This window comes from Ammospiza caudacuta, chromosome 22, assembly GCF_027887145.1.
Source record: "Ammospiza caudacuta isolate bAmmCau1 chromosome 22, bAmmCau1.pri, whole genome shotgun sequence".
Taxonomy (NCBI): Eukaryota; Metazoa; Chordata; class Aves; order Passeriformes; family Passerellidae; genus Ammospiza; species Ammospiza caudacuta.
The window spans coordinates 6718042-6743837 of NC_080614.1; the positions used below are offsets into that span (position 1 = coordinate 6718042).

The window sequence follows — 25796 nt, forward strand, 5'->3', positions numbered from 1 at the left end:
TTGTTAACAGGAACCAGGATGCAAAGAGGGAATAAACAGAAAGCAAGTTAAGATTAGGATATTTTGGTCAACTGATGCTTCATCTGTCACTCCATTAGTGCTCAAATTTAGGTCCCTCTGGCCTGAAGAACAGAGATTTCCCCTTAATCACATTACTGCAATATTAAAAATGCTTTTCAGTTTAACCAGTTCCCTCTAAATTGTCACATCGAGATGTGGTAAATGTCAGACATATCAGTTAATGAAAACTACGTTTTACTGCCTCAGGAGCTGGGGGTGCCAAAAGGGAATTGCAAATACTGCAAATCCAAGAGTCTCTTTTTCAAGATAACAGAGCAAAATCAGCCAGAACCATTCCTTGAGAAGGTCCATGGCTCTAAGAGTTATTTTTTATTGTCCCATCTGCATTTATTCCAGTTCCAATCCAAGGAGGATATTTAAAGGACAAATATGGATGTTTAATACCATAAAGCAGAGGTAGCACACCTGTACCTCCCAGTGCACGAGCAGAAGCCGCCCCCAGTGCCTGGGTGACAAACCCTCTCCATCCCTGCCACCCAGCACACTGAGGGATGGCTCCTGCACACAGCCTGCATGGTGCCATTTTTCACCTGCATGATATTTTCCCTGGCTGTGAAGTTATCACAGAGCCAGGGGACAACGGGAGGGAACTATCTTCCATCTTCTGCATCTATGCATGATAATAATGAGAAATTAACTTCTGCTTTCCCAAAGGAGCAACCTACTGATGCAGAAAGTGGCTGGGAAAAGCTGGAGTCCTGGAGGAAGACTTGAAAAGAGGCAGCCTTTCAAGAAAATATTGCACAGAACCCTTGTCCTCCTTTCCTTAGGAATGCAAAGTCCTTGAAGCTGTGTTCATCCAGACCAGTGTGGGAATGGGGAGAGGTGCCAAGAGTGAGTGTGACAAGGTGCCCCCCACCCAGCTAATGCCCTGCCATGCAGAGCAGGCAGAGCTCTGGGGCTGGCAAACACTGCAGGTGATCAACTCCGAGTTATCATTTATTTCCTTCTTCTGTGCACTGTCCTCACACTGCAGCAGTGATGGACAGGGACTGTCAGCCAGGATTGACATCATGCTCTCACAAGCACCTCATCTCTTATTTCTTCTTTCTGCCCAAGAAAAATATCTGATGACTGAAGTTATTTCTCCCCTGAGGAATGCTGCTCTTGAAGTCTTCATTTACCTTGACATTTCCCCCCACTGCACCTGTGGCTTATCAGAAGATTAAAGCCCAAATGGAAAACTGAAAGAGCAATCTCAAGCAGTTGCAGCCCTTGGCATCTCACCTGCCCTTGGCCATGCAGACACCTGGGCACTCACTGCTGGTTTAGGAGATCACCCAGGCTCAGTAAGGATGAAGGCACCCAAGGCCAAGGCAGAGCCATAACCCCTGTTCCACCAGCCCAGGGATGAACCTGGAGGATGCTGTAACAGGTAGATCTCTTACATACTGACAAAAAGCTTTAAAATTATATTTACATGTTTTCAAGACTGTGGGGATTTTGTCCACCACAGCTGTAACACTAGGAGATCACACAAAAATTTGTTTGACAAACACTTTTTTCCTCACTGCTAAATAAATAAATGGCTTTGACACTTAGGCAATGATTCCCACTTGCCCTGAAAGAAAAGAAACCCCAGCATGTGCCCAGCCTGCACCAGTGGGACCAAAAACCAAATAAAAGCCCCTCAAAAACTTAATGTAGATGTTCAGACTTCACCATAATTGCTGGAAAGCCACGGCATCTCATGGGGAGAGGCTGCTGCCATTACAACCTCTACTATACACACTGCAAGTTGGGATTATTGGCACAGCAACTGAAGGAATCACAGATTATATATTTGAAATTTTTCTGATCTTTGAACTCTACAGGGATGAAATAAAGACTTCAGATAAGTCTTTTTATCCATGTAGTAGGAGGTATAAATCACAAGGAAATGTAAATAGGCTGCAAGTTTTTTGTATCTAGAATTAAATGTCATTTCCATTTAAGATGTAAGTGAATTTTCTTCATATCTACAATATTTAAGAAGTTAAAGTCGAAAGTCACGGACGCAGCAATTTTATCCAGAGCTGCAGTTAAGGCAATGGCTAATCCCATCAAGGGGACATTAATTGGTGTCTAGATGCTCCTTCTATAGCAGCAGTAAGCCATAAAACTTAATCCTTACCTCCTCTTTCCAGCATGTAGCCTCTGTGTTCATCAATAAAAGCAATGTGATTCATTAAGTATGGGAGTAATTACCTGTGGCTCCAACAAACAGGACTGAACAATGCCAGTGCCAAGTTGGCTTTTGTGCCACTGCTCAGAACTGCCAGGGGCTGCCAAGGAAAGCCCTTCTGCAAGATCAGGACAAGTGCTGATGGCTGCAACACGAGCTGCAGAGCACTACACAGCTGCTGGGCATCTCCTTGGTGTGGCTGGGATACCCAGTGCCAAGTCCTACCCCAAAAGCAGCTCCTTGGGGCAATTTAAGGAGAGATCAGGATGCTGCTGCCACAAAACCACATTGTGAAGATATTCTGTTTGCATGGTGCATTGGTACAGAAGAGAATCCCTGGAACATCTGGAGCTCTGTGACAGAGGCAGGACCTGATCATCCTGCCAGCAGTGATGTCCCTGCAGCACAGTGCAGGCAGGTGCCATGCACAGCACCTTCAGTGAGAGTGATGGGGAGGCAGAACTCTGCTCATGTCCCTGTGGGTGTCCCTGTCAGGCTGCAGAGGCCAAGAGCAGCTCCAGGCACCTCAGTACAGCAACAACTCCAACCAGCACCACTCCTTCTGTGCTAAGACCTGTACTCACTAATGGGTCAGAAATTCATGTCTTTGCTCTTGACACAACTAGAAAACAGGTAACAGTGCTGCCAGCACTAATGAGAGTAATACAACTGATCTGATTCAGCCCCTCAGTGTGAACTCCACAAAGGACTCACACAGCACCTCTGCCTATCATAGCTACTCAGCCTGATGAATTCCATCATTATAATTTTCCTTTCAGAGACAATTAAAAAGAACTCCCAAAACAGGTTAAAAATTAAGTATATATGTTATTTACACAACCAGGTGTGTGAGCTCTGCAGGTCAGAACTCAGTTCAGCACCTTGTCTGGAGCTCCCTAGGCAGGAAAATACTTCTGGAAGCAGCACTGTCCCAAAGCTGCACATTTAGTTCAAGCAGTTAACAAACAGTTTTCCCCACATTTTACTCAGCAACATGATAATTCACATGTTGATCACTCTGAACTCTATAAGAGACTTGAAAAAGAAATTAGAAACAATCTTTATGAACTCCTCAGCACACCGAGCAATTGAAGCCTCCCCGTAACGATGTAGGACCAAAGACTGAATATTAAAATTGTCATTAAGTGGAATGCACATGAAATGCTAAAAAGTCTTTCTGCAAATTATTTCTTGATATAATGTCATGCTGTAGAACTAAATCTTAGTACAAGGTATGAAAAAAGCCAGTTAAATCAACTTTGTTCATTTAAATATAATTTTAAAAGAACTGGCATTCATCTCTTTATTGCTCAAGGATTTTTATCAATTTCTTTAGCCCTCATTTATTTCCCTTCCCTACTCCCATGGGGCTACCATTTGATTTATTGGGAATTAATTCTTACAATTCATGAATGCTTTAAACTATTTTCAGATTAATCACCACCATCTCCCCTGGTGCACCAAGGAGAGCCCTGTTCCCTCTCTGTGCTCACACAGACCAAAGGGCTCCAGCCCCCAGGTGCCAGCAGCCATTCTGCCTTATCAATTGCTCTCTCCATGGACACAGATTGTTACAGTGAGGACCAAGGGCTCCAATTAACTTTTAAAAGACTTATTTGGAGATGGCCTCCTCCTGCGGGTGGTACTTCAGTTCTAAATCTGCTCACTTCCCAGCGCAGCAGCAACACGTGTGTGCAAACACTGCTGCATCTTATGGGGAAGGAAGAAAATGGAACAAAAATTCTAATTTTTTAGTTACCTTACTTCCTGTTCAATTTCCCCACTTGTAACAACACCAGCTCCAGGCTAACAAGGTTTCCACAACTGTGTCAAAGTGGGTTTTGTGCAAAACACCACTTAGCAGGGAAATTTTACCTTGGTTTTGTCTAAAACACCAAATACCAGGGAAATTTGCCATGATGCACATGAACCATGTCCTTGGTGTCACCTCCCCAGCACTGAGGCTGGTGGGAGCCATGTGGGCTTTGCTGCTAATTGGGAAAAATCTCACTGGGGATGGGAGGAGAGCAGAGGTCTGAGGAAGAAAAAGGGTTCTCCCTCTGCTAGCAGCATGCAGCTTGACTCATGACTTGAGACACTGTAAAAATCCGTAAATATTTGAAAATTGAATAATAATAAATAATTATAAATTTAAATTGAGAACCACTCCAAGTTGTAAATGCAGTTCAACAGCTGATGAACTTCTAACACTGCAAGCAGTGAAACAGCAAAGACTGGAGGAACTGGTGATGCTGGTGTGGGAGGGAGCAGCTCCCCAGCTGTGGTCCAGTAACACATCTGTCCCCTATCAGCACAGCAGAAGATGGGCAGAGCACTATGGACAGGGCTGGAGAGGGGACACAGCCACCACCAGCTCACTTTGTCCAGGCAAAAGCATCATTTGCAATATTGCAATTCAATTAAAAATGCTGATTTGCCTTGGACTCCATCGATTGCTGGGACTCCATTGATTCCTGATTAATAGCAACTATGTACATAAATCTGGATTAAGCCGGAAACCAGAGAAACTGTTCCAGAAGCTGGGCAGGGATGCCTGAGCTCATAACCAGGACCATCTGCTCTTTGTAGGGCTGAAGCTTAGGACTGAGCCAGCTTTAAGATGGGGCCACACAAGCAAACCCAGCCCTGTCCAGGCAAAGTGAGGGCTCCCAGGGAAGGAGGGCAGAGCTCACTGTGCCTCCTCCAAATGGGTTCACAAGTGGTGGCACTGACCAAGCCTGAGCTCTCTGCACCAGGCACTGCTGGAATGCCCTGCAGCTTCCTGTTCTCAGCCCTTCCTCTCTTTCAAATGAACCTCACAAATATCATCTGTTTATTTATATCAATTTAGTCCCATCAATTAATGATGACAAGGCAATTAACTAGAATGCCAGACAGTAAAAAATAACCACATAATGCCTTCTTTAGAGGAAATCTATTATGTAATTCTAATCGGTCTTCATTAACACAAAGTATTCCAGTAAAAGGTAGTAATCTAGTTATAGTCTGTGAAATATGAAGATTCACAAAGTAATTTTTCAGAATTAAGGGTATTTTTAGTCAATAAGAAGAAAACCTGCCTGCATTTTTTCTGCAAAAAAACTTTTTTGCAAAAAACTACACAACTCCATAATATAAGGTGCTGAGCAGGGTGTGCAGTATCACCACAGAGGAACAAAATTCCATTCATCACCTCCCTTCCCCACAGTGTTTGGGGTCTGGATTCAGCTCGGAGCGTGGCTGCACCCATTTCTTCCATCCCCCATCCAGCACTCACTGCACAGGTGTGAGAAAGGAGTCTCAAACCATCAATTGTAGTGGTTTTCAAACAGCCTGACAAGCAGGTATTGTGCTGATTAGTGCTCAAATCAGTGTTCACTGATCTGTTCAGATGATACCCCACTCATCCCAGCCATGAGCTCTCCTTCACACAACTGCCATGAGTGACAGGAGAATGGCACAGCATGACCTGACCTGGCTCATTCCTACCTGATGGACTGAGCAAGTAACTTGTGCACAGAACAAAGACAACATTTGCTTCAGTATTTCATGCGAGGCTCTTCAGAATTACCAGTGTTTTAATGGTACTAACTTAATTTATCAATTGTATATATTAAAGATTCTATTTTTAGGGAAAATGAGATGAAAAACAGGAGTTCACAAAACAATCAGCTTCACATGGAAATACACATTTTCTAATTTTAAGCCTTATTCCCCTTCAAACTTATTAATAAACTAGTAGTTGATAAGAGAGAATTAACCCCAAATATAGAAAATCCTGCAAACAAAGAACACAGACAAATATAAAAGTAGTCAACCACTTCTCCAAAACATTCCCAAGCTGTTAAGTACTCTCGACTTAAAATTTCTAATGAAGCAGCTTAAAAATCCCAAATTCCTACAGGAATGTGTTTACAATACAAACTCAATTATTGTCTTATTCTGATGCTTATCTTTTCTTACACCCTCTCAGCTCATCCTACTTTGGAATTTAATTACATTCCAGTATTTTTAGTTCAGATGAAATTGCACATTTTCAGATTAATTTAGCCTAAACCAACTCTTGTTAACAGCCAATCCTTTTTCTATCATGCCCTAATTTGTGACCCTACAATTCAGCATGAAGTGCTCTTTTAAACCTTGTGTCACCCTCCACAAATCCACGCTCACTGTTCCCAAACCCAGCACAGCACCCAGCATCGCTGGGTCAAAGTTTGCCCAATTTCCTTTGATCAAAACCCTCCTTTTCCTCTTACCTCTGTTATTTTCTGAGCTGGGTTGACAGAGAACAGCCAAGGGGTGACACAGTGGTGCAGGGAAGGCATGACCTTCTCTGGTAAGTTAAAATCCAAGGACAATGTTCTCACAAGCTCAGCTGCCGCAGGAGAAGCACGGGATGGGAACGCAGGCCTGAAGCAGGCCCAGCACTCAGCCTGCCCCAAACCAAATCCCAGGACATGAAGCATTCCCTGATGGACACTGATGCTTCCCACAGAACGCCCTGCCAGCGCCGTGCTGGGAATCCCAGCCTCTCCCAGGATCCAAGCACGGCCTCCACAGCTTTCCTCTCACCTCCCTCCCACCGCTTGTGATCTTATGCAACTGTCAAATCCTTGGCATGTTTGAAACCTACTTGTTCAGGTGCCAAGTGGAGACTCATCTAGTCCCTGCAAGGAGTCAGATGCTGCAATTGTGCTAATGCCATGCAAGACTTCCACTTTCCAGAACTTCACTGTCACAGTCAGATTTTCTGAAAAATCCCTTCGCCAGGATTTCTCCTCCTGGGAAGCTGAGAAGCCTCAGAAAAGAACTAAAACAATAATTATCTGATTGCTTCTCCTGTGTTTGCTGCTTTGGAATGAGGTCTGGAGATCGTTTACCAACAGGTGCAGGTTTGATTGGTTTCAGGTGAATTGTTTTAACTTAATGACCAATCACCATCAGCTGTGTTGGACTCTGAGGAGTCACGAGATTTTATTATTCATTCTTGCTAAGCCTTCTCCCTGTATCCTTTTTCTTCAGTATAGTTTTAGTATAGTTTTAGTACAGCTTTCTTTAATATAATATAATATAAGCATCATAAAATAATAAATCAGCCTTCTGAGAACATGGAGTCAGATTCTCATCTCTCACCTCATCCTGGGGACCCTTACAAACTCAACACTTCAAATTTTTAATATTTGCAAGAAACTAGGATTAAAGGTTAGCTCTCCTATGAACTACGTAATCTGAAGAAAAAACCCAAACCCTGCTCATTTGATCCTTTTCATACATTACCCAGAGTGCCCTCACATCCTTCCTAAGGGCAGAACCCCTCTCTAACCACTGCCCACTCTGGCACATCAAAACTACAGCAGTGGGACTGTGCCACACATCCCCTGCTTGGGTTGGTGTCCCACCTGCACAAGCCGCTGGCTGTGACCAAATACCTCACCCAATACCAGGGATTTTGGTAAAGGCAGGTGGGAAGAATAAAGGAAGCTGTAATAAATCTAACAGTCCCTCCAGATCAGGGATCTGTGCAGGATTAGAAGTGACTTTTTTATAAATTTGAGGAGATGAGAGCAAGGATTGAAGAGGAAAAGAAACCAGACAAGAGCAACAGTTAGAAAAGCCTGGGAGTAAAACCAGTGGGAGAAGAGGAGGCAGAGCAAGCACACAAAGCTGCCATTATAAAATCCTCCAACTCTTTCATATCCTTAATTTAAAGCAGAGCACAAAATCCTGCCCTGCTCTTGGCCAGTGCTCTTCTCAAAGGCCACAGTTTATAAAAAAAAAAAAGTTTGCTGCACAATTTAGCAGTGGTTGGGCCTTCTAAAACTGTCTGGGATCATAAATGCCATTGAGCAGGGAGACAGCTCCCCATGCCACACCACCACCAGTGTTACCATCCCTGGCTTGAGGCATCTGCAAAGTGGAAGCTGAACAGTGGAAGAGCCATGTTCCACCTTAGCATTGAGAGCTGGGACTGGGCACTATTTGGCGAACCCAATGTCACCTTACACATGGAGTATTTTCTTGGCAACTGGTCCAACAGTGTCACCAGTTCTCAGTTGTTGACAAATCCTGTTACACAGCAAAGATTTGTATCAGAGTTTCAATTTAATTACTGCAAACAAACCAAGCAACTTGGCCCAATGGTTTCATGAGTTACCAGCCCAGCTGAGGGTCAGGATCTGTAATCCTGCAGTGCTGCTCCATGTGATATCTCAGGTAACACACTGCTACAGCAGCCACTGCTTCCAAAGATCCAGACAAAGCCTTCAAAACAACTTGGAGTTACTGCCACAGAGACACAGCCCCAACCCACAGCCCACTTCAGCTCCTGACTGTGCTGTGCTTCCAGAAGCAGCCCCACTGGTGCCCTGCAGCACTGGTGCCTCCAAAGCCCTTGCAATTGTGTGCAGGTCATGATTCCAGCCCATGCTGTGCTGCCATCCTGCTGTGAATGAGCTCTGTGAGGCTGCAGAGAGAACTGATGGCACCCCAGAGAAACAGAGTCAAACAGAGACTCTTGGACATGCTGCCAGAAGAGGTTTTGTCTCTCTTAAGGAAATGTGGAAAGGTTCCTGCAATTATCACTTTGCTTCCTTTGCTTGCAGCTGTGTAAATCAGCCCCTAATACCCTGTTTACTCACTGCAGCAGCACAAGAGTGGGGGGAAACACAGGAGCCCTTTAGCCAGAGAGAATTAAATAAAATAGTGGGAACATCCCACAAATACCAAAGTCAATTAATTCATTTGTTACGGGGCAAGAGTCCTGCATAATTTGTCCTCTGAGTAGTTTATTTTACTTAATTGCTTATCCAGCAAGAAGATCTCCCCTGCATGACCCATTTGCTGTGCAAGAAGCTCGACTGATGAGAAATAAATGGTCACCTTCCAGAGGGCACAGAGTGACAGCAGGGATGCTCCATATGCTGCTCTGGTCCTGAGACCCACATCCAAGGAGAGGAATGCACCCAGAACCTAACACCTCCTAAGCTGGTGTCCAGGTTCTCCTGAGGAAACCAGGAGACCTCAGTTCACCTTTCCAGGACCAGCAGGAGAAGGGAAGGCTGCAGATAAGGCACACCCCACTAAGGCTTTAGTTCCACTGCAGCTCATAGCAATGTGTTCACCACCACTCGCCTTTTACAACAGCACTTAAGGCAACACAACAACTCCAGTTGTGAGGGTGGAGCTCTTTGTCAGCCAAACCATCTCAGCTTCTCTACTAGAGTCAGACAGAGCAGAGGCAGAACCAAAAGATTTAATGACTCACTTGTACATCCCCTGTCTGTAAACATTGCTGGGGAACAGGTGGAGCCGAGCTGTCAGACCCATAGCCACCTTCAGCTGGCCAAAAGATGGAACCAGGACAGATGTTATTGGTCTCATCAAAATTTTGTAAATTGAACAGTGAAATGGAACAGCCTTATTTATCTTAATTTAGTTTATCCTTGACATTTACAAAATAAATTCAGAAATAATACTATGGGCACAATTCACTCTCACTGATGGCAGCAGGAATCACACGTGCTCTGACAAAGGACAGGGAGTGACATGGCTACTGTCTGCTGGAAGCAGAGCAGAGGGTGCCAGAGGATCCCCAAGGGATCCACCAGTACCTCTCAGCTCAACACCTCCCTGCAACACCAAGTACATCCCTGCTGGACAGAGACAGGCAATGCTGAAGGAGAAAGGACTGCAAGATGATGCTTGGAGATTGGCTGGGCAGTGGGTTTTGAGCCACCACCAAAGAGGCAACAGGATTTCTGTCAGGAAAGCTTCCAGCTCCCACATTCCACTGGGAGGCTTCTGATGGGCTTTTACTGATGCTTCATCTCCCTCAGAATCAATAGCAAACAATAATCCCACGGCTAGGCATAAATCTTGCTGCACAACTCAGCAAATCATCACGTGGGATGCCTCCGGACGAGGCCACTTCTTTATTTCCAGAAACAGCACCATTAATGGTTTCTGCCTGCCAAGCAACAAGATTCCCACTTCACAGCACTGGAAATCTTCATCCTGCACTGAGCCCAGCCACTGCCTCCACTTACTGCAGAGCAAATGTGGGCAAAGCCCATCTCAGCTGGTGGGTGCTGGTGCTGGGGATGAGCCAGGGGGGCAGAGGGACTGCAGGGGGACAGATGCTCACCTGCCCTAACACCAGTCCTGGGGCCACAAATCCACTCCTCACACCAGTCCCAACACACACCCAGGGCTGCAAAGAGGCTCCTAAAACCCCTTTTACCACTTGTCATCCTGGTGATGCCACTTGAGGTGCAGCAGCCCCGGGCAGCAGACTGCACTGTGTGTTTACAGCAAACAAAGCTGCTGCAGCACAAGTCAGAAACTCAACGCTGTCACAAAGAGCAGCTCTGGAAAACCCCGCAGCACCTTCCCTCATGTCACTTTACATCCTGTCAGTAACTTACAGGAAACAAAACGGCCCATCAGAGTTATCCAAGGGTGTGAGGCTTTAGGTACAGCTGTAATTAAAACACAGACACCAAAGCTGCGAAGCAGTGCCATAAAGCAGATCATTTTACAGCTGGCTGGGCTCCCTCTGATGTACTTGAGAACCATTTTTAAGTGACATAAAGTTTAACATACCGGTACATCTGCCTACCCACCAGATTCTACACGGAATTTAAAATTTAATTATATTAAAGTATTGTTACAGTGCGCATAGCAAGAACGCCAACCAAGTGTAATTTGAGGAGAATCTTTGCCAGATTGTTGTGAATCTGTGTTTTCAGGACTAGGAAGAAAAAGAAGAAAAATCAAACCTGAACACCTGTATCAGTGCTCTCAGCTTCATTATTGCTCACCCACCAGCTGCTCCACATTTGGGCTGAGCAGAGTCACACACTTGTCCAGTGTTTCACTGCAATGTCACTGCACACCTACAGCACCTGTGCCTGCCAAGCAATTACTCCTCACACCACAGCAGAAGCAAAGCCTGCTCCCTGCCTACACACACTTATTCAGCACCAAAAGGAAAACCTCAGTCTGCAGGCAGCTCCTCATCTTCCAACAACCACACCACAAACCAATCTGTCCTCTCCAGGCTGAGCAGCAGATCCTCAGGGACGCTTCCAGCTGCTCTGCATACACAGGCACAAACATCCTTCCCCCAGCTCCATGTTACCAGCACATGCTGGCTAACATTCCAATGGGCAGCTTAAATAACACTGTGCCTGTCATAAAATACATTGTGCCCATCATGAAATCAAAGCATCAACCCCTGGCACAGGGCACCCTCAGGGGCCTCAATCCCTCCCAGCCCAAGATGGTCATGGTGCCTTGCTTCAGCCCTGCACTCCAACCTCAGGGCCAGGTTTCCTGGATGGAAAAATCCTTGTCCATAAATAAAGAACCCAAAAAAATAGTTTCTTTTTCATCAGTTGCTATTTGCAGCCATTAAGATGCAACAAGCAGTTGCTGAATGGTGTTTTTGACGCAGAGAATGTATTGGAAGAAACAAGAGAATATCATTAAGGGTCAATTAGGAGCAACTTAAAGGTTATTTTTGCATATCTTACCTCCTGGACAAAAGAAGGTTCTTCAGTGCCATATGAGAATATAAATTAAGTTGCAAAAATCTTTAAAATGCGACAAAGACTCATTTTGTTGCCATTTACAACGGCCTGAAGAACAAACAGCAGGTATTCTGCCACTCTGCAGCCTGCACATATGACCCAGGAAAGGGCAGGTCCAAGGTGGTTTCACTACAGCCATCAAATCCTGTCCTTCATGGCCCTCTTTGATAAGAAGCACAGAATGCTGGACAATATGGAATTGTCTGCCAGGTCTGGGTGTGACCATCAGAAGCCCAGACCAACAGATGTTCCAGCACACTCTCTGTTCTAGCCAGGACAAGGGCAGCTCCTCACTGATCTGCCTTGCAGTCTGGGAACCCCCATCAGGCCCAGTACAGGGGGCTCACACAGACCAAGCAGCCTCCTCAACCCTAAGATCCTCCCAACATGGGATCAAGAACAGTCAGAGCCTGCCAAATGCTCAATGTCAGTGTTGTCCAAAGCCACACTGTCTTCCTTGGCCATACCCATTGACAGGAAAACCTACCAAGCCTTGCTGCAGGCAGATGGGTTTGCTGAATGATTTCACTGCTTTGTTACCAGATAATTGCTTTTTGTGCCTATTCCATGTTTTCCAGAGCTCTCTCCTCCTCCAAGAGCCAATGCTGGAGGACTCTTATGAGTCCACATGAAGAGGGGAAGGAGTCTTTGCACCCTAGCCCTGTGTGCCTGCAAAGCCAGGCAGTGGGGGCAGGTGTTTGTGTGCATGGACCAGCTGTGGAGCCACCATCTGTGACACGAATCCCTCTGAGATGTGGGAAAGCCCAAGCCTAGTGACCATGCACAGGGGCTGCAGAGCCACTGGTGGGCTGGAAGAGCCAAGCTTCAGCCTCTGTGCCAGGTGAATCCAAAACAGAAACACAGACCTCTTGCCTTGGTTGTCCAAGTTGGCCAGTGACATCTTCTGCTGTGACACAGCTCTCCTGAGCTGCCAGCTGAAAACAGAGGGACACCAGCTCTCCCAAAGGACCAGCACACACCAGCTGGGTTTGCCATGGGAAGAATTTGGAAGGAATACTTGAAGATCGTTGCCTGAGTCAGGCCAGGCATCTGGATGGCTCCCAGCAACTCTGCCCTTAGGTCACTTTACAATCAACACAGTGAGCTGTTAAAGAATTCATTATTGGGGTCTCAACACCCCTGGACCACAGCAGCTAAAAATCCATACCAACGAAGGGCTCTTAAAACCATCTGTGCACTGTTTATTCTCTGCAGGGACAATAAAGAGAAGGAAATACTGAAAGCAGCGAGAAGAAAGTGTTGAGAGTCATGAAATCTATAAAGTGTAAAGAGAGATGTGCCACATTTAGCAGGGATTATGTCAAGTAGCATCCTGAGCCAGGAGTGCTGACAGCACACACACACTGCCTTCCACAGAGGAAAATAGGTCGTGTGTGACCCCAAACATGCCAGCAGAGCTCCCAGCAGCACCAGCAGAAAACCCAAATTTCAGCACTGCCCACAGGCAAGGTTAATGGTCCTGGATCCTATGGAGAGTACGAGCCATATGAGAGAGCAGGACCTTTAAAACGTGCCTTGAAAGTCTAAGCAAGGTCTCGAGAGGACTTTTGTTTGCAACAAGCACAAGGGGAGAGGACAGAACTTTTGCCACCAATCATAGCTCTGGGCAGTTGCATTTCCACAACCTCCAGCTCCCATGAGCTTCTCCTCCACGGGGAGCTTCTGTCTCATTTCCCAGCAGCCAGGACATCCTGGCAGCAGCATCCACCCATGCACTGGGACAGCTCTCACACAGAGCACACTGGAAAGAAGGCTCACAAGGTAATGGCCTAACACAGTGAATTAATTCCAAAGCACAATTGTTTTCAATCTTCATTTAAACCCAACCTTACCTAATCTCACTTTAACGACATAGGAAATGGAAATTCCCTTAATAATGTAAGTTATGAATATTTATTACCCTATTTTTTACCTGAAAATTGAGTAATTCAATTAATTTTACTATTAATTATTTAATACAGAATTAATATACTGCAAGATCCTAACTTTTCTTTACGATGCTGCTGATATCCCAGATAGAGGATGTTCCTTATGCTGGACTGATGGCCAGGTAAGGCACAGGGTGTGCTTCCTGGGCAGGAATGGACACCTGGACAGGAGGTGGGGAGACTCCAGGGACTGCACCCATCCTGCTCTCACCATGGAGCAGGGCTGGTCCCCCCAGCAATCCCCCTGTGTCCTTTATGGGACAGAAACAGATCTGAACTGCATTCCCAGATGGAAAACTGACCTTGCAGCTTCTGAGCACAGCCAAGGCTTTTCCATTGCCTGGGGCCCACTTGTGAAATAGTGACGTCACCTCGGATCGCTCAAGAATATTTTAAAAATACTGTACAAATGCTAATGACAAAAGGCACCTGGAAACAGAGAAGCAAAGTATCTCCCTCTGGCAGAATGCTCCCGGACTCAGAAAATTGACTTTGTCATTGAAATTCCATAGTAAATAACAATTAAATTCTACTTGATATATAAATGTCAAGTAATTTTTTTTTTGTCATCGTGATTTGCATTTAAACTTGGAAATGTCAGCCACTTGGCCCTGCTGCATTAGCAGAACGCTTCCCCCGCCCCGCTGCCGGAACACCCGCTGCGGATTACCCAGCACATCATCAAGTAACCAAACACCATTCCAAGGCAGCCTCAAGGTCAAAGCTTGTGAGGTGTACTTGCTAATTTATGTTGATCAACCGGAGCGCTCAAAGGACTGTTGTAATAATGCTCCAGTATATTTATATCAGGGCATTCAGTCAGTTGGAGTTGTACAACGAGAAGTTTTCAACAAGAAAAGAAAGTCGTTCAACAAAACATTCAGAACTGCAAGCCTGGCTCCAAACCAGCTCATCCCTCACTGCCAAGCTCTGCCTTAGCTCAGTGACCCGTGAGGCACCACAGCCCAGCCTGGCCTGACCCTCTGCAGCAATTCCTTCCTTTTGGAGCTGGACAGCACCAAAACCCCATCACCAATATCAGCCCTGTGCCCACAGCTGCAGCAGCAGCTCCCACAGGCAGCGTCCCAGCCGTGCCCGGAGCCCCCATGGCATCCATCCAGCAGTGACTCCTCACAGCACACTATACATCATTGTATTAGGAAACGCTCTGTGTGTGTCAGTGGTGCAATTAATTTTTATTAATTTTGTGAGATGAAATTAGTAGCACCCACAGCAGCAAACAAAGAACAGGGAGTGTTCCAGTTCAGTGCCAAATCGATGTCATTAATTCTGTAATACCATGAGCTCTGATTGTAGCAACTCAGCATTTAACTCTTCCAATTAATTTTTATATTAAAAAAAAAAAATAGAAAACGAACTGAACAATTTCAGAAGGACCTTGAACTCATGTCACAACTTTCCTTCTCCTGGGACATTCTTTCTTCCAAGTGTAAACACACAAGAGGAAGGCAAGGAAATGTGTTTACTGCTCTCTGTGGAGAGAGCTGCAGACACAAGGAAATGTTCATCAGAGAATTATTTTCATGCACTGCCTTTAGCAAACCAAGCTCTTAAAATCAGAAGATGCTGCTACAAAAACATTTATAATTTCCTATCTTTAATGATACCATGTAGAGCCAGACTAGTTAATGTGTTTTCTGACCCCTTAAAAGGCTTCTCTGGCAAAGGCTCAGCCAGAAATTGTTTTAAATTAATTCTGAAACTGGGATTACCAACCCAGAAAAAAACTATTGCTAATATTAAGTGAATTACCTGCTGTTCTGCAGCCAAGGAGAGCCTCACAGCTGCTACCAGCAGGAAAGATCCATTCAGGGCCCTTCCACCACCATAGCAGCTCCAGGTCTTGGACAATCAGTGAGAGAACAATTGGGTTTCCCACATCTCCTTCCCACATTTTAATACAAGCAAATGCATTACTTACCAATGTCACAAAAATACACAGTCTTGGGGAAAGAAAGCCCACAAAAGTAAAACAACACAGCTCTTTTGTTCTCATATTTCATGGAACGCAGGTCCTTTGTGCACCCCACCTGCAGCTGCACTGCAGAGGTGCAGAGAAGGCTTCACGTCCATCCTCTCTTCAGCTGGGTGCTGTGGAACACCTGGAATCAATCTGGGCTGTTTGTTAGGGTGGCACTGCTCCCCGTGTCCCACTGGGACCTCTGTCCCTGCTCATGGCAGCAGGAGGTGATGCCAAACCTGGAGCACGCTGCTCCGGGCGCCTGCGGCACCGGCCCCTGCAACGGATGATGCTGGGATGCAGGATGCTAGAACAGGCTTTTCTCTCACCTGGGTCCCAGCAGGCTCCTTCCAATGGCCCAGCCCTCTGCAATAGGAAAGGGGTGATCGGGAAAAAGAAAAACAGCAAAAGCCCAGCAAGACCAGAAAGCAAGAGTCGTTCTCTGCGTTAGTGAGACGTATGGAGCCAGAACATAGCTGAAACAGCAGGAAAACATCCACAGCCAAAACTCCATGTCTGGGTTCCCAGGGGAGCAAGAAGTTAAACATTTATGGCAGCACGAAGAAGACATGACATTTACTGAATAATAAACTGCAAACATGTCTGTTAATGCAGCTTTTTGGGACCTCCTCACCATCAAACACTTAACCCCAGCAAGGGAAACACCAGAACACAAACAATCCGCGTGCCTGTCTGTGAACAGGCAGCACATGGTGGGGCTGGTGCTTTTTTATTTATTTAAAGTTAGAGGCAAGAGAGCTCTGTCAAGATAAACAGCCCGCGACCTTGCTCAGAGACTTCAGATCTGCTCATCTGAAGGGATACAATTAAATCCTGAGCAATCGGGTTAAAACTTTAACCTGCCAAGTCTGTAGCTATTCCATTTTTAATCAATCTGATTTCATTCAATAAAATGCTCATTAAGGCAATTAATGAGAATTTGGTGTCACAAGCCATTAGGCATGACTGGGAGTTTCCACTTGGTGGTCAAGGCATTGATCAGTGAGTCAAGTCAGCAGCGCGAGAGAGTCAATGTGCTGAGCAGGAGAACATTACCTGGTTTTGGGGGAGGTTGTTAGCCACTCCTCATGCTTTTCAAACGTTATTAAATAAGCTGCAATTTCCTGAAAGAGAAATGCAGAAAGAAAACAGAGTTACTTGCATGGCTGTGCTGGGAACTGGAAAGTTTTATAACAGAGACATGGAGCCGCCTACCCGGGGCCAGGCTGCAGCTGAAATCGGGGTTTGACTGACAGAGAGCACTCAGTAAATGTTCACATCCACGCCACCAAGGCCAGGCTTAAACAGGACAATGAAGAGATGCAAATGAGGAAAGGCATTAACATTTTCCCAGCACAGAGAATTTGCTGGTAACTGTGGTGACCACGGCATCGCCGAGAGCCCGGTATGACGTCAGGAAGCAAAGGGGAGGGTAGCGACAATACGGACACAGGGAGCTAAATAAAATATTTATAAATAGAACAGCATCACTGCAGAGAGAATTACTGAATTATTAATCGTTGCCATAAAAAGCCAGCGGGTGACATCAACATAAGTCATTGCTCCCACTTGCAGGAATGATACGGGCGATTACTTCCAGATCAGAACCGATTTGTTTGCAGGAAATTATCGGCGCCAGCGACATAATTCACGACAGTGCCTCTAAACAGGCCTGAGGAAGGGACAGACATTCATCCAGTTCCTGGGTACAAACCTAGGGTGGCCACAAGGTGACAACTGTCACCACACCAGCAGTGTCCTGATATCTAGAGATGGCCACAGAGACTGTGCTGAAAATAAGCCCCCTGTGATATACTGAGAAAAATGCGGGGTTTTGATGGTTATCTTCCAAAAATTATCACCCAGCCCTCTCAGAGGGGCCTGCATAGCAAAAGCTGAACAAGCGAGGTCAGCAAAACTGCCTTCAGTGTAGAAGTGTCTCAAATCAGACTCCCAAACCACATGCAGCATCATCTCCAGAGCCACTGCAGCAGAAGTGTTCCCAGGCTGTAACTCCCAATGGCACACACACTCCAGTGCCAGGGCTTTCCACCACAAGAGGTGTTTTTATTATTTTTTTTTTAGCTAGCTCTATATAAGGGCTGTCGCTTACAGTACCAAAGCTAAAAACCCCCACAATGCTCTCCAACCAGCTGGCCCAAGCATCTGCTAGAGCCACAAAATGCAATTATATTACTCCCAAACGAGACGTAAAAATATCTTGTTTCCAATACTCTTGGTTTTAAGACTCATACTTAATGTCCTCTGGGCATTGCGGCGGTGCCAGATCTCCATGTTATGTACTTTATTAGAGCTGTGTGAATGTCATATTAATGACTCCTGACCAACATGTTTACACTGCAAATAAATTCTCCTGGAATCCACCGACGCACCCCTTGTTTCCCAAGCCAGCCTCTGCAGGTTTAAGGGATCCCCACACACACAGATGACAGAGCAGCAACACAAAGGTCCAAAAACTCTTCTTTTTAATTTCTGGCTAATGGCTGAATAAAACTCAGCATCAAGGAAAGCCTGTGCAGACCTCCAGCACCGACACTGATGACCTTCCCAATCCTCACAGTTTCACAGCAGCTGCACCTGAATCAGATGCAAGAGCTGAAATCTGGACACTACATGGCCAAAAAGTCTGACCCCAGATTTCCAACAGGCTAAAACCACCAAAGAACTCCATAACTAAAATTCTTCTGAAAATATGGAAAAATATCTCAGGGGATTTTTTAAAGCCAGTGCAGTAATTCCACCAAAAATGCAGCAATCAGCAGAGCTCTATTCCCAATCCATCCCACGTTATGTGTCCTCAGCTCACTATGCCACAAACCAGTGTCACCTCTTGCTGTACAGTGAGATGAGTCTGGAGAGACTGAGGAACAATTGGGAGTTCCCTGCATATTCTCTTCAGCACCAGGCAAGCAAGCAGAACAGAAACAAGCCCCTTCCATGCCTAGATAGTTTAGGGGGTTCAGGTTAGTCTGAGATTTTGCCTATTCCTACTAAAATTCAACTCCTGTAAGAAGAATTAAGCCATTTTTAAATTTGTGGCTGAACAAATACATTGCTATGGCATAGAAACCCAAAGTATTTCAGGTGAAGGAACTCAGCCTTATCCACAGCTCATTCACTCTGCTCCTTCCTGTCAGACCATGCCAGGCACATGCGAAAACCTAATCCCAAATCATCACCAACTGCAGGAGCTGCAGCAACAAGAGGCTCCCATGAGAGGCAGAACATGGGTCTCCACTCTGCTGGCCTGGTACACTCATATTTGGGCAGAGGAAAAGCCAAGCTGCCACAGATATTCACTGGGGAAGGACGATGTGCTTCTCTGCTGCAAAACCCCCTTAAATCCCATATATTCTGCTTTCTGTAGCTACAGCTTCATGTCAGCTCTGCAGAGGAAAATGCTCAGGTGGTTGATCAGAGGTTTGCAAAAGATGTCTCTGCCCAGTGGCTCCCTGTCTGTATGGGACAGGCAGGGCACAGCAGGGCTGGGGTTCAGCAGCTGCATGGGCCAAGTACCCTGCTGCCATACCAACACCCTTTTTCCCTTTGAAAAAAGAGGGAAGAAATAGATTTATCACCAGAAGACACAAAGTCATTAAATAATTAAAAACAAAACTATGGGCACAATAAAAGCCCTCTGATAAAACCCTGCATTTTAATGCGTGTTAATTCCCCTAATGATTCTTTCTGTGTCTCACAGGGTCAAATCAATGTCCTCACAAAAAAATCCAATTATATCCCATTCATCGTATCTTTGGAGCAAAGCTATTGTTTGCTTTTGTCTCCTATCAAACCCTTTTCCTATTGCTTCTTGCCCGAGACTACAAACAAAAGACAGCATGGCACCAGCAAGGTCAGACGAGACAGAGCTGGCTCTGAAACCCCGGCTGGTCCTGGCTCCTCTGGGACTGCACAGCAAGTGACACAAACCAAGGGACACCTGCACGTGACACAAACACTCAGTCTCGTCACCAGTGAGTGCCCCTGCAGCACAGCCAGGCCAGCTGGCACCAGGTGCACCCCAAGGCCACCCAGGTTTATCTCCATGGGCAAGGGCACCACACACCACGGGCAGCAGCTCCTGTGTCAGGATGTCCCACCCAGACCCACATCCCCGCTATCCCAGCTTGGAAATTACTGTCAGGATAAACTGAGTGAGCATTGCTGGGAAAGGGTGAATCACTGGAAGCTCTGTGGATCCAGCTCCTCTTCCATGCATGTCAGTGCAACCCCACACTTCTCCTCACAGAGAAAAGCAAGGCACAATTCTTCCCAAGAATATTTCTGGGATTCACATTCTCTGAACCTCAGAGAAAGAAAACAATTCTTATCATTTGCTGTGCCAAAGTAGAATGCAATATAGAGATTGTTTATCCAAGTCACAGCGTTTTGTTTCCTTGGCCTATCAGGGCCAAGCATGTGTGTGTGTGTGTGTGTGTGTGTGTGTGTGTGTGTGTGTGTGTGTGTGTGCTGGGACTGTCACTGACAGTCACGAAATTCAGAGCAGTGTGTACAGTTGTGTACAGAGTTCAGTGCTTAGCAAGTTCAGTTTTAGATGTATAGAATAATATAGTATAATAAAGTAATTAATTAACCTTCTAATATCAATGAAGTCCTCCTCATCATTCCTCCTTCATTGGAGCCCTCACAGCATTGCAATATGTCAGGCAATCCCAGGGCAATGCTCAGCACGTGGCTCTCCCTCTCTGAGTGCCTGCAGGACTGAGCCCACCACTCACACTGCTGAGAACAGCCTTGACTGACCATCTCAGGGAACCACACCATAGAGCAATGAGATTATTTAACATTCAAATCACTCGAGTTGTGTTTTATCCTAAACTTGGTCAGATAGATAATTCTGTGTTTAGTTTAGACTTGGTTGCTCGGGCTGATAGCATTTTATCAAGGTGTGCATTTATTTTTATTTTGCACTTGCCAGTTTGTTCAGATTATTAGTGTGAACGCACCAGGGAGCCACCAGCTGGGAAACCCACTGAGATGTGTGAGACAGGACACAAGCACATCTCCAGACAGCTGCCACCAAGGATGTTCCCATTGCTCCCTCAGCCTCGTGCCAGGTGGCATCACCCAGCCTGGCACTCCTGGCACAGGCATGATGGCAGAACCACCACACACTCGCCACCCAATGCTACGTGACTGCAGCTCCTCAGACACTTCAATATTTAATGTCAGCACGTAAGAGCCCAGAGCTGTGGCACATGGGCGACCTGATCTCACCCACACAGGGTGGATGAGAGGCAGTGCTGCAGCCAGTGGCACAGGGACAGCAGGGAGGAAGAAGCTCCCTCAGGGCACTCAGGGCTGCCCAGCAGCTGCTGCAGAGCTGTTTGTGCTCATGCACAGGAGAGGAGAGGACGTGGCCACAAAGCACGGGACAGACGGACGTGTGGTATTTTCTGAGTCCCCTGTCGTAGGGAAAAAATGATGAATCTGACTCCATGTTCTTAGAAGGCTAATTTATTATTTTATGTTCTATATTATATTAAAGAGCTATATTATACTATGCTAAAGAATAGAGAAGGGATGCAGACAGAAGGCTAAAAGATAATGATGAAAACTCTTGACTCTCTCCAGAGCCTTAACACAGCTGGGCGGAGATTGGTCATTAAGTGAAAACAATTCACATGTTGGATAAACAATCTCCAAGAACATTCCAAAGCAGCAAAACACAGGAGAAGCAAATGAGATAATATTGTTTTCCTTTTTCTCTGAGGCTTCTCAGCTTCCTAGGAGAGAAATCCTGGGCAAGAGGACTTTTCCAGAAAATATGACAGTGACACCAACAGGCAGGGATCTGGTGGTGTCAGAGAGGCTCGTGACCCATTGTGCACACAAAAAGGTGCCAGCTCTGCCCTGAGCTGAAGGGTTTCCAGTAAACACATACATTTTTTTGGTAGAAAAAGTTAAAAAAACTCTGAAAAGGACAATTAATGGGTCCCTAAAGTCATGGATTGAGTGTTGGTTCCTTCCTTCCCCCTCAATTCCCTCCAGGTCATCATCATAAGGTATTGGCAATTCCCACCTCACCTCTCAAAATAAAAAACAAGACTGTAAGGGAGAAGGATTGCAGGATTCCCTAGGCCAGGCAGCTCTGGTCACCATCTGGTCTCAAAGCAACATGTAATTCATTAAAAAAAAAAAGCAGTCTGAATTTCAAGTTATTACTTTGTATGAATTATACACACCCGAATTAATAAGCCTGAATCTATGCATGTGTTAGGAGAAAGCAGAAGAGTTTCTACTCATCCCTAGATTTAGACCACAGAGCTAATAAAGCTGCAATCTCTTAAGTGAGCACATTTATTCTCTTAGGAATTCACCACGTCCTCTCTGCTATAAAGACAAATTCCAGCCCATCACTTCCTTATCATCCTTCTGCTCTGAAATGAAAATAAAAATTCATGTTGACTATGGACCATCTTCTCAGCTGGGATTGAGCCATTTTCATTTTCTATCCATACCCACTCTCAAAGCTATTAATATTCTGAATATCCCAAACATCACACAGAGCAAGCTCACACCACCTTCTTCAGCACCATGGAACAAAAATCACAATCCCACTGCATTCACTCAGTTGTTTGGCCAAAATCAGCAACATTATCAAAGGGATATTATTCATGAGCTGGGTGAAAGAAGGAGCAGGAGAAAGGCAGAGTGAGCCCACCAGTGTCCAGCAGGGACAGGAGGGACATGGCAGGGTCAGGTGCCTGCAGGCTGCAAACACCTGCCAGTGACAGAACACTCCTACACCAGAATATTTCACTGCCATTTCAGGCAGCACTTGGCTTGGTCTTGAGGTGTCACCTATCTGCAACTTCTCAAAGCAGAAACAGCCTATGCTGAGGCTGAGAAGGGGATAAAGCTCAGATATTGCTGCTGTTTTGCTGACAATCTGTGTCAGCTGTACAAGCTGTGCCTGGGGGTCAGAGGTTGCCCAGGGCTGCTCAGCTGGAGCACAGGTCAGGCTGGACTTGCATGGATTTGGTTTTCCAACTCATGCCATGAATTTTCTGCCAAGTGCAGAGATATTTATTCATACCTGTGAAAATACCACGGACTGCTGAAGCCAGACCCTTGGTTTGTTGCCCTAACGGATGAAGCCCTCACCATTTTGAGGCCCAAAGTGTTGCCCCATTCCCTTGGTTTGCAGAGAGCAGGAGGTGGCCCATATGATGGTGTTCACAGGGGTCCGAGGATGAGGGAAGAGACGAGGATCTGTCTCCATGTTTCAGAAGTTTAATTTATTATTTTATGATATATATTATATTAAAACTATACTAAAAGAATAGAAGAAAGGATTTCATCAGAAGGCTAGCTAAGAATAAAAAAAGAAGGAATGATAACAAAGGCTTGTGTCTCAGACAGAGTCCGAGCCAGCTGACTGCGATTGGCCATTAATTAGAAACAACCAACATGGGCCAATCACAGATGCACCTGTTGCATTCCACAGCAGCAGATAACCACTGTTTACATTTTGTTCCTGAGGTCTCTCAGCTTCTCAGGAGAAAAAATCCTAAGGAAAGGATTTTTCATAAAATGTGTCTGTGACAGCCCACAGCCCGCTGGCTGCTGCGGTCCCCCTTACCCAGCCAGAGCTCACCTCTGCAGGAAAAGGCCTGAGGGCAGCCCTGGCAGCATGTCTGGTGCCACAGAACAGTAAAGCCACCAAGTGGGAAATGCTTCTGGTTTGGGAGATGCTTGCCTTGGTTCCCTGCATGGCAGTGAACAGCAGGATTGCAGGAGGGGGGATGTTTTCATTAATATTGGTGTCTCACCAACCATCTGCTAAAGGTCCACACTATTAATTTAACAGGAAAAAAATGGAATAGATTACTCTACAGTTTTCAATTAAAGTACATGATGTCTTCAAACTGCAATCTTAATTAGATATTATAGGGTGACATTTAGGAAATCCTGAGCTGTGATGGCTGATCAAGTCATCTGACTGCAACGGTGTTCTGCAGCTCTGCTGGGGCCTCATGCACCCAGCAGCCTCAGGAGAGCTGTCTGCCCTCAGATTCCAGGGCTAGAGCAGCCCTGACAAACTCCTGGGGTTAAAGGACCACAATGGTGAAAAACAAAAAACAGCTGCAAATCGACGTGGACACAGTCCCAAAGAAAACTTAGGGAAAGGGGCAGAAGAAAGGGGAAAAATTAAACAAAGTGAAAAAAAAATAGTAGCAAATGGACAACTAAAACACTATTTTCAGGGTTCAACCTAATATGAAAAAAATAGACTTGGACAAGAAATAATTTCCTCTAAAACATGTGAAAAGGAGGGAAAAAAAACCCAATCAAGAGCACAAGCAGTAACTAACAGGGACTGGAGCTGAACAAGGTCTACTCAGCTCCTTCACCTGCCAAACACATGGACAAGTGCAAACTGAGACACACAGTGGGTCTTTAGAAAAGCAAGAGCACAATGGGGCACAACCCCCAGCCATGGCTGCCCTGAGCCACTCAGAAGTGCTGTTAGTCACCAGTCAGAGCAAAGTCAGCCCTTGCATCAGCCCACGGCTAATAGGATTAGGATGGATTTTATCTTCCATTTAGGCCCCACACTGAGGGACAGTTAGTGAAACAGAGCAGTAACCAATAATGCCCAGTCTTGAGTTACTGGAAAACACCCACAAGTCATTATGTGATTTTTTTTTTCTTTTAAATGACCTTGGACTAAACCCTGTGATTTAAAGAACCACAAACATTGGCATCCTGCTGGTTCAGTTCACTTGTCCTCTGAAGCTTGAAAGAGTCAAATATGCAATGTGATTAAAAAAAAAATCACTAAGATCCCTGTGTTTATGATGCATGAATTAAAGCATAATAGCAAAAACCTCAATTTTTGTAGACAATTTGAACAGTCACGTGGCTTTAAGGCGCCAAAGAGCATTCCAGAAACCAGGAGAATCACACCAGTCCCACTCTTGGCAGGGGGACAGCCAAACAAGGTGCCCAACAAGGTGCCAACACCAGGGCCTGCTCCATTTGCCTTCTCTTGCATGGAGACAGCAGCAAGCCCTTCCAAAGTCCTTCCAACAGAAGCGCCATTAAAAGGGAAATATCCCCAGAAATTGCCCCTTTCTACAAATTCCTCCCATATCCTCTGACATAATAATATGCCACAGTCCTGCAAAATTGTCTTTTCAGCATGTTTTTGCATTATGCCTAATTCTGTCAGAGTTTTTCAGTCCCACATAACGACAGCTCAATGCAGAGTCAGATATAAATCTGGCTTAAGAGACTCTCACCAGGAATTCATTTAAAACTGTAAATGTTAAAAGATTCTGCTGCTGATTTATGGCATTTTCTTATTTCAAACAGAATTAAAATCCTTCTTAAAATATACATATTCAATCATGATAAAAGCTGCATTCAAATGATGCTGCTGGTCAGACTGAGAGCCACAAAGCCCAGAAATCTGGGAACAGCAGGGGAATCCAGGAATAGAGGGGACTGGAACATTTTACTGGTTCAACCATGCTCTGCTGTCATGCCACCACCTCAGTCTCACATCTTAATTAGTACAAATGGGGATGCTGGTGCTTTCATGCTCCATCTCTCCCACTCCAGCCCAAGCACAAGGATCCCTTTTCCTGAAGATCCAGTTGAACACAGAAGTTGTACCTGAAGCCATTACTGAACAGGTTTACTCATTTTCCATTGTTTACACTGAAGGCTTTCCCAGCTCTGTCAATACCACACACGTGTCCTGTATCATTGTGCAAACAACATTTAGTGTTAAAAAAAAATTACCCATGCTACTCATTATCATCATTCCTGTAAGAATTGTTCATGTTTTGCATTTGAGAACAGAGAACACCACAGAGCCTTGAGTTGCACAGCACAGCCCTGTACCCAAGCATGGCCAGGCTGACAAAAACTCAGGAGCAGTGTCTAGAATGAACCTGTACAGCACTAGTAGAATTCACAAAGGGTTTTTAAGCATTAAAGATACCAAAAGAACCACAGTCTATGAAAGGGTCATGGCT

The 25796-nt window shown here is 45.4% G+C and overlaps 1 protein-coding gene across 1 annotated transcript in view; it reads right to left on the minus strand.

Annotated features, from left to right (window-relative positions):
* The window catches only part of CAMTA1 (calmodulin binding transcription activator 1), a 241787-nt gene that overhangs the window by 161655 nt on the left and 54336 nt on the right, over positions 1–25796 (minus strand). Inside the window, exon 4 of the mRNA XM_058818600.1 lies at positions 16822–16889. Within this exon, the coding sequence (XP_058674583.1) occupies positions 16822–16889 (68 nt within the window). The remainder of the gene's footprint in view (positions 1–16821; positions 16890–25796) is intronic.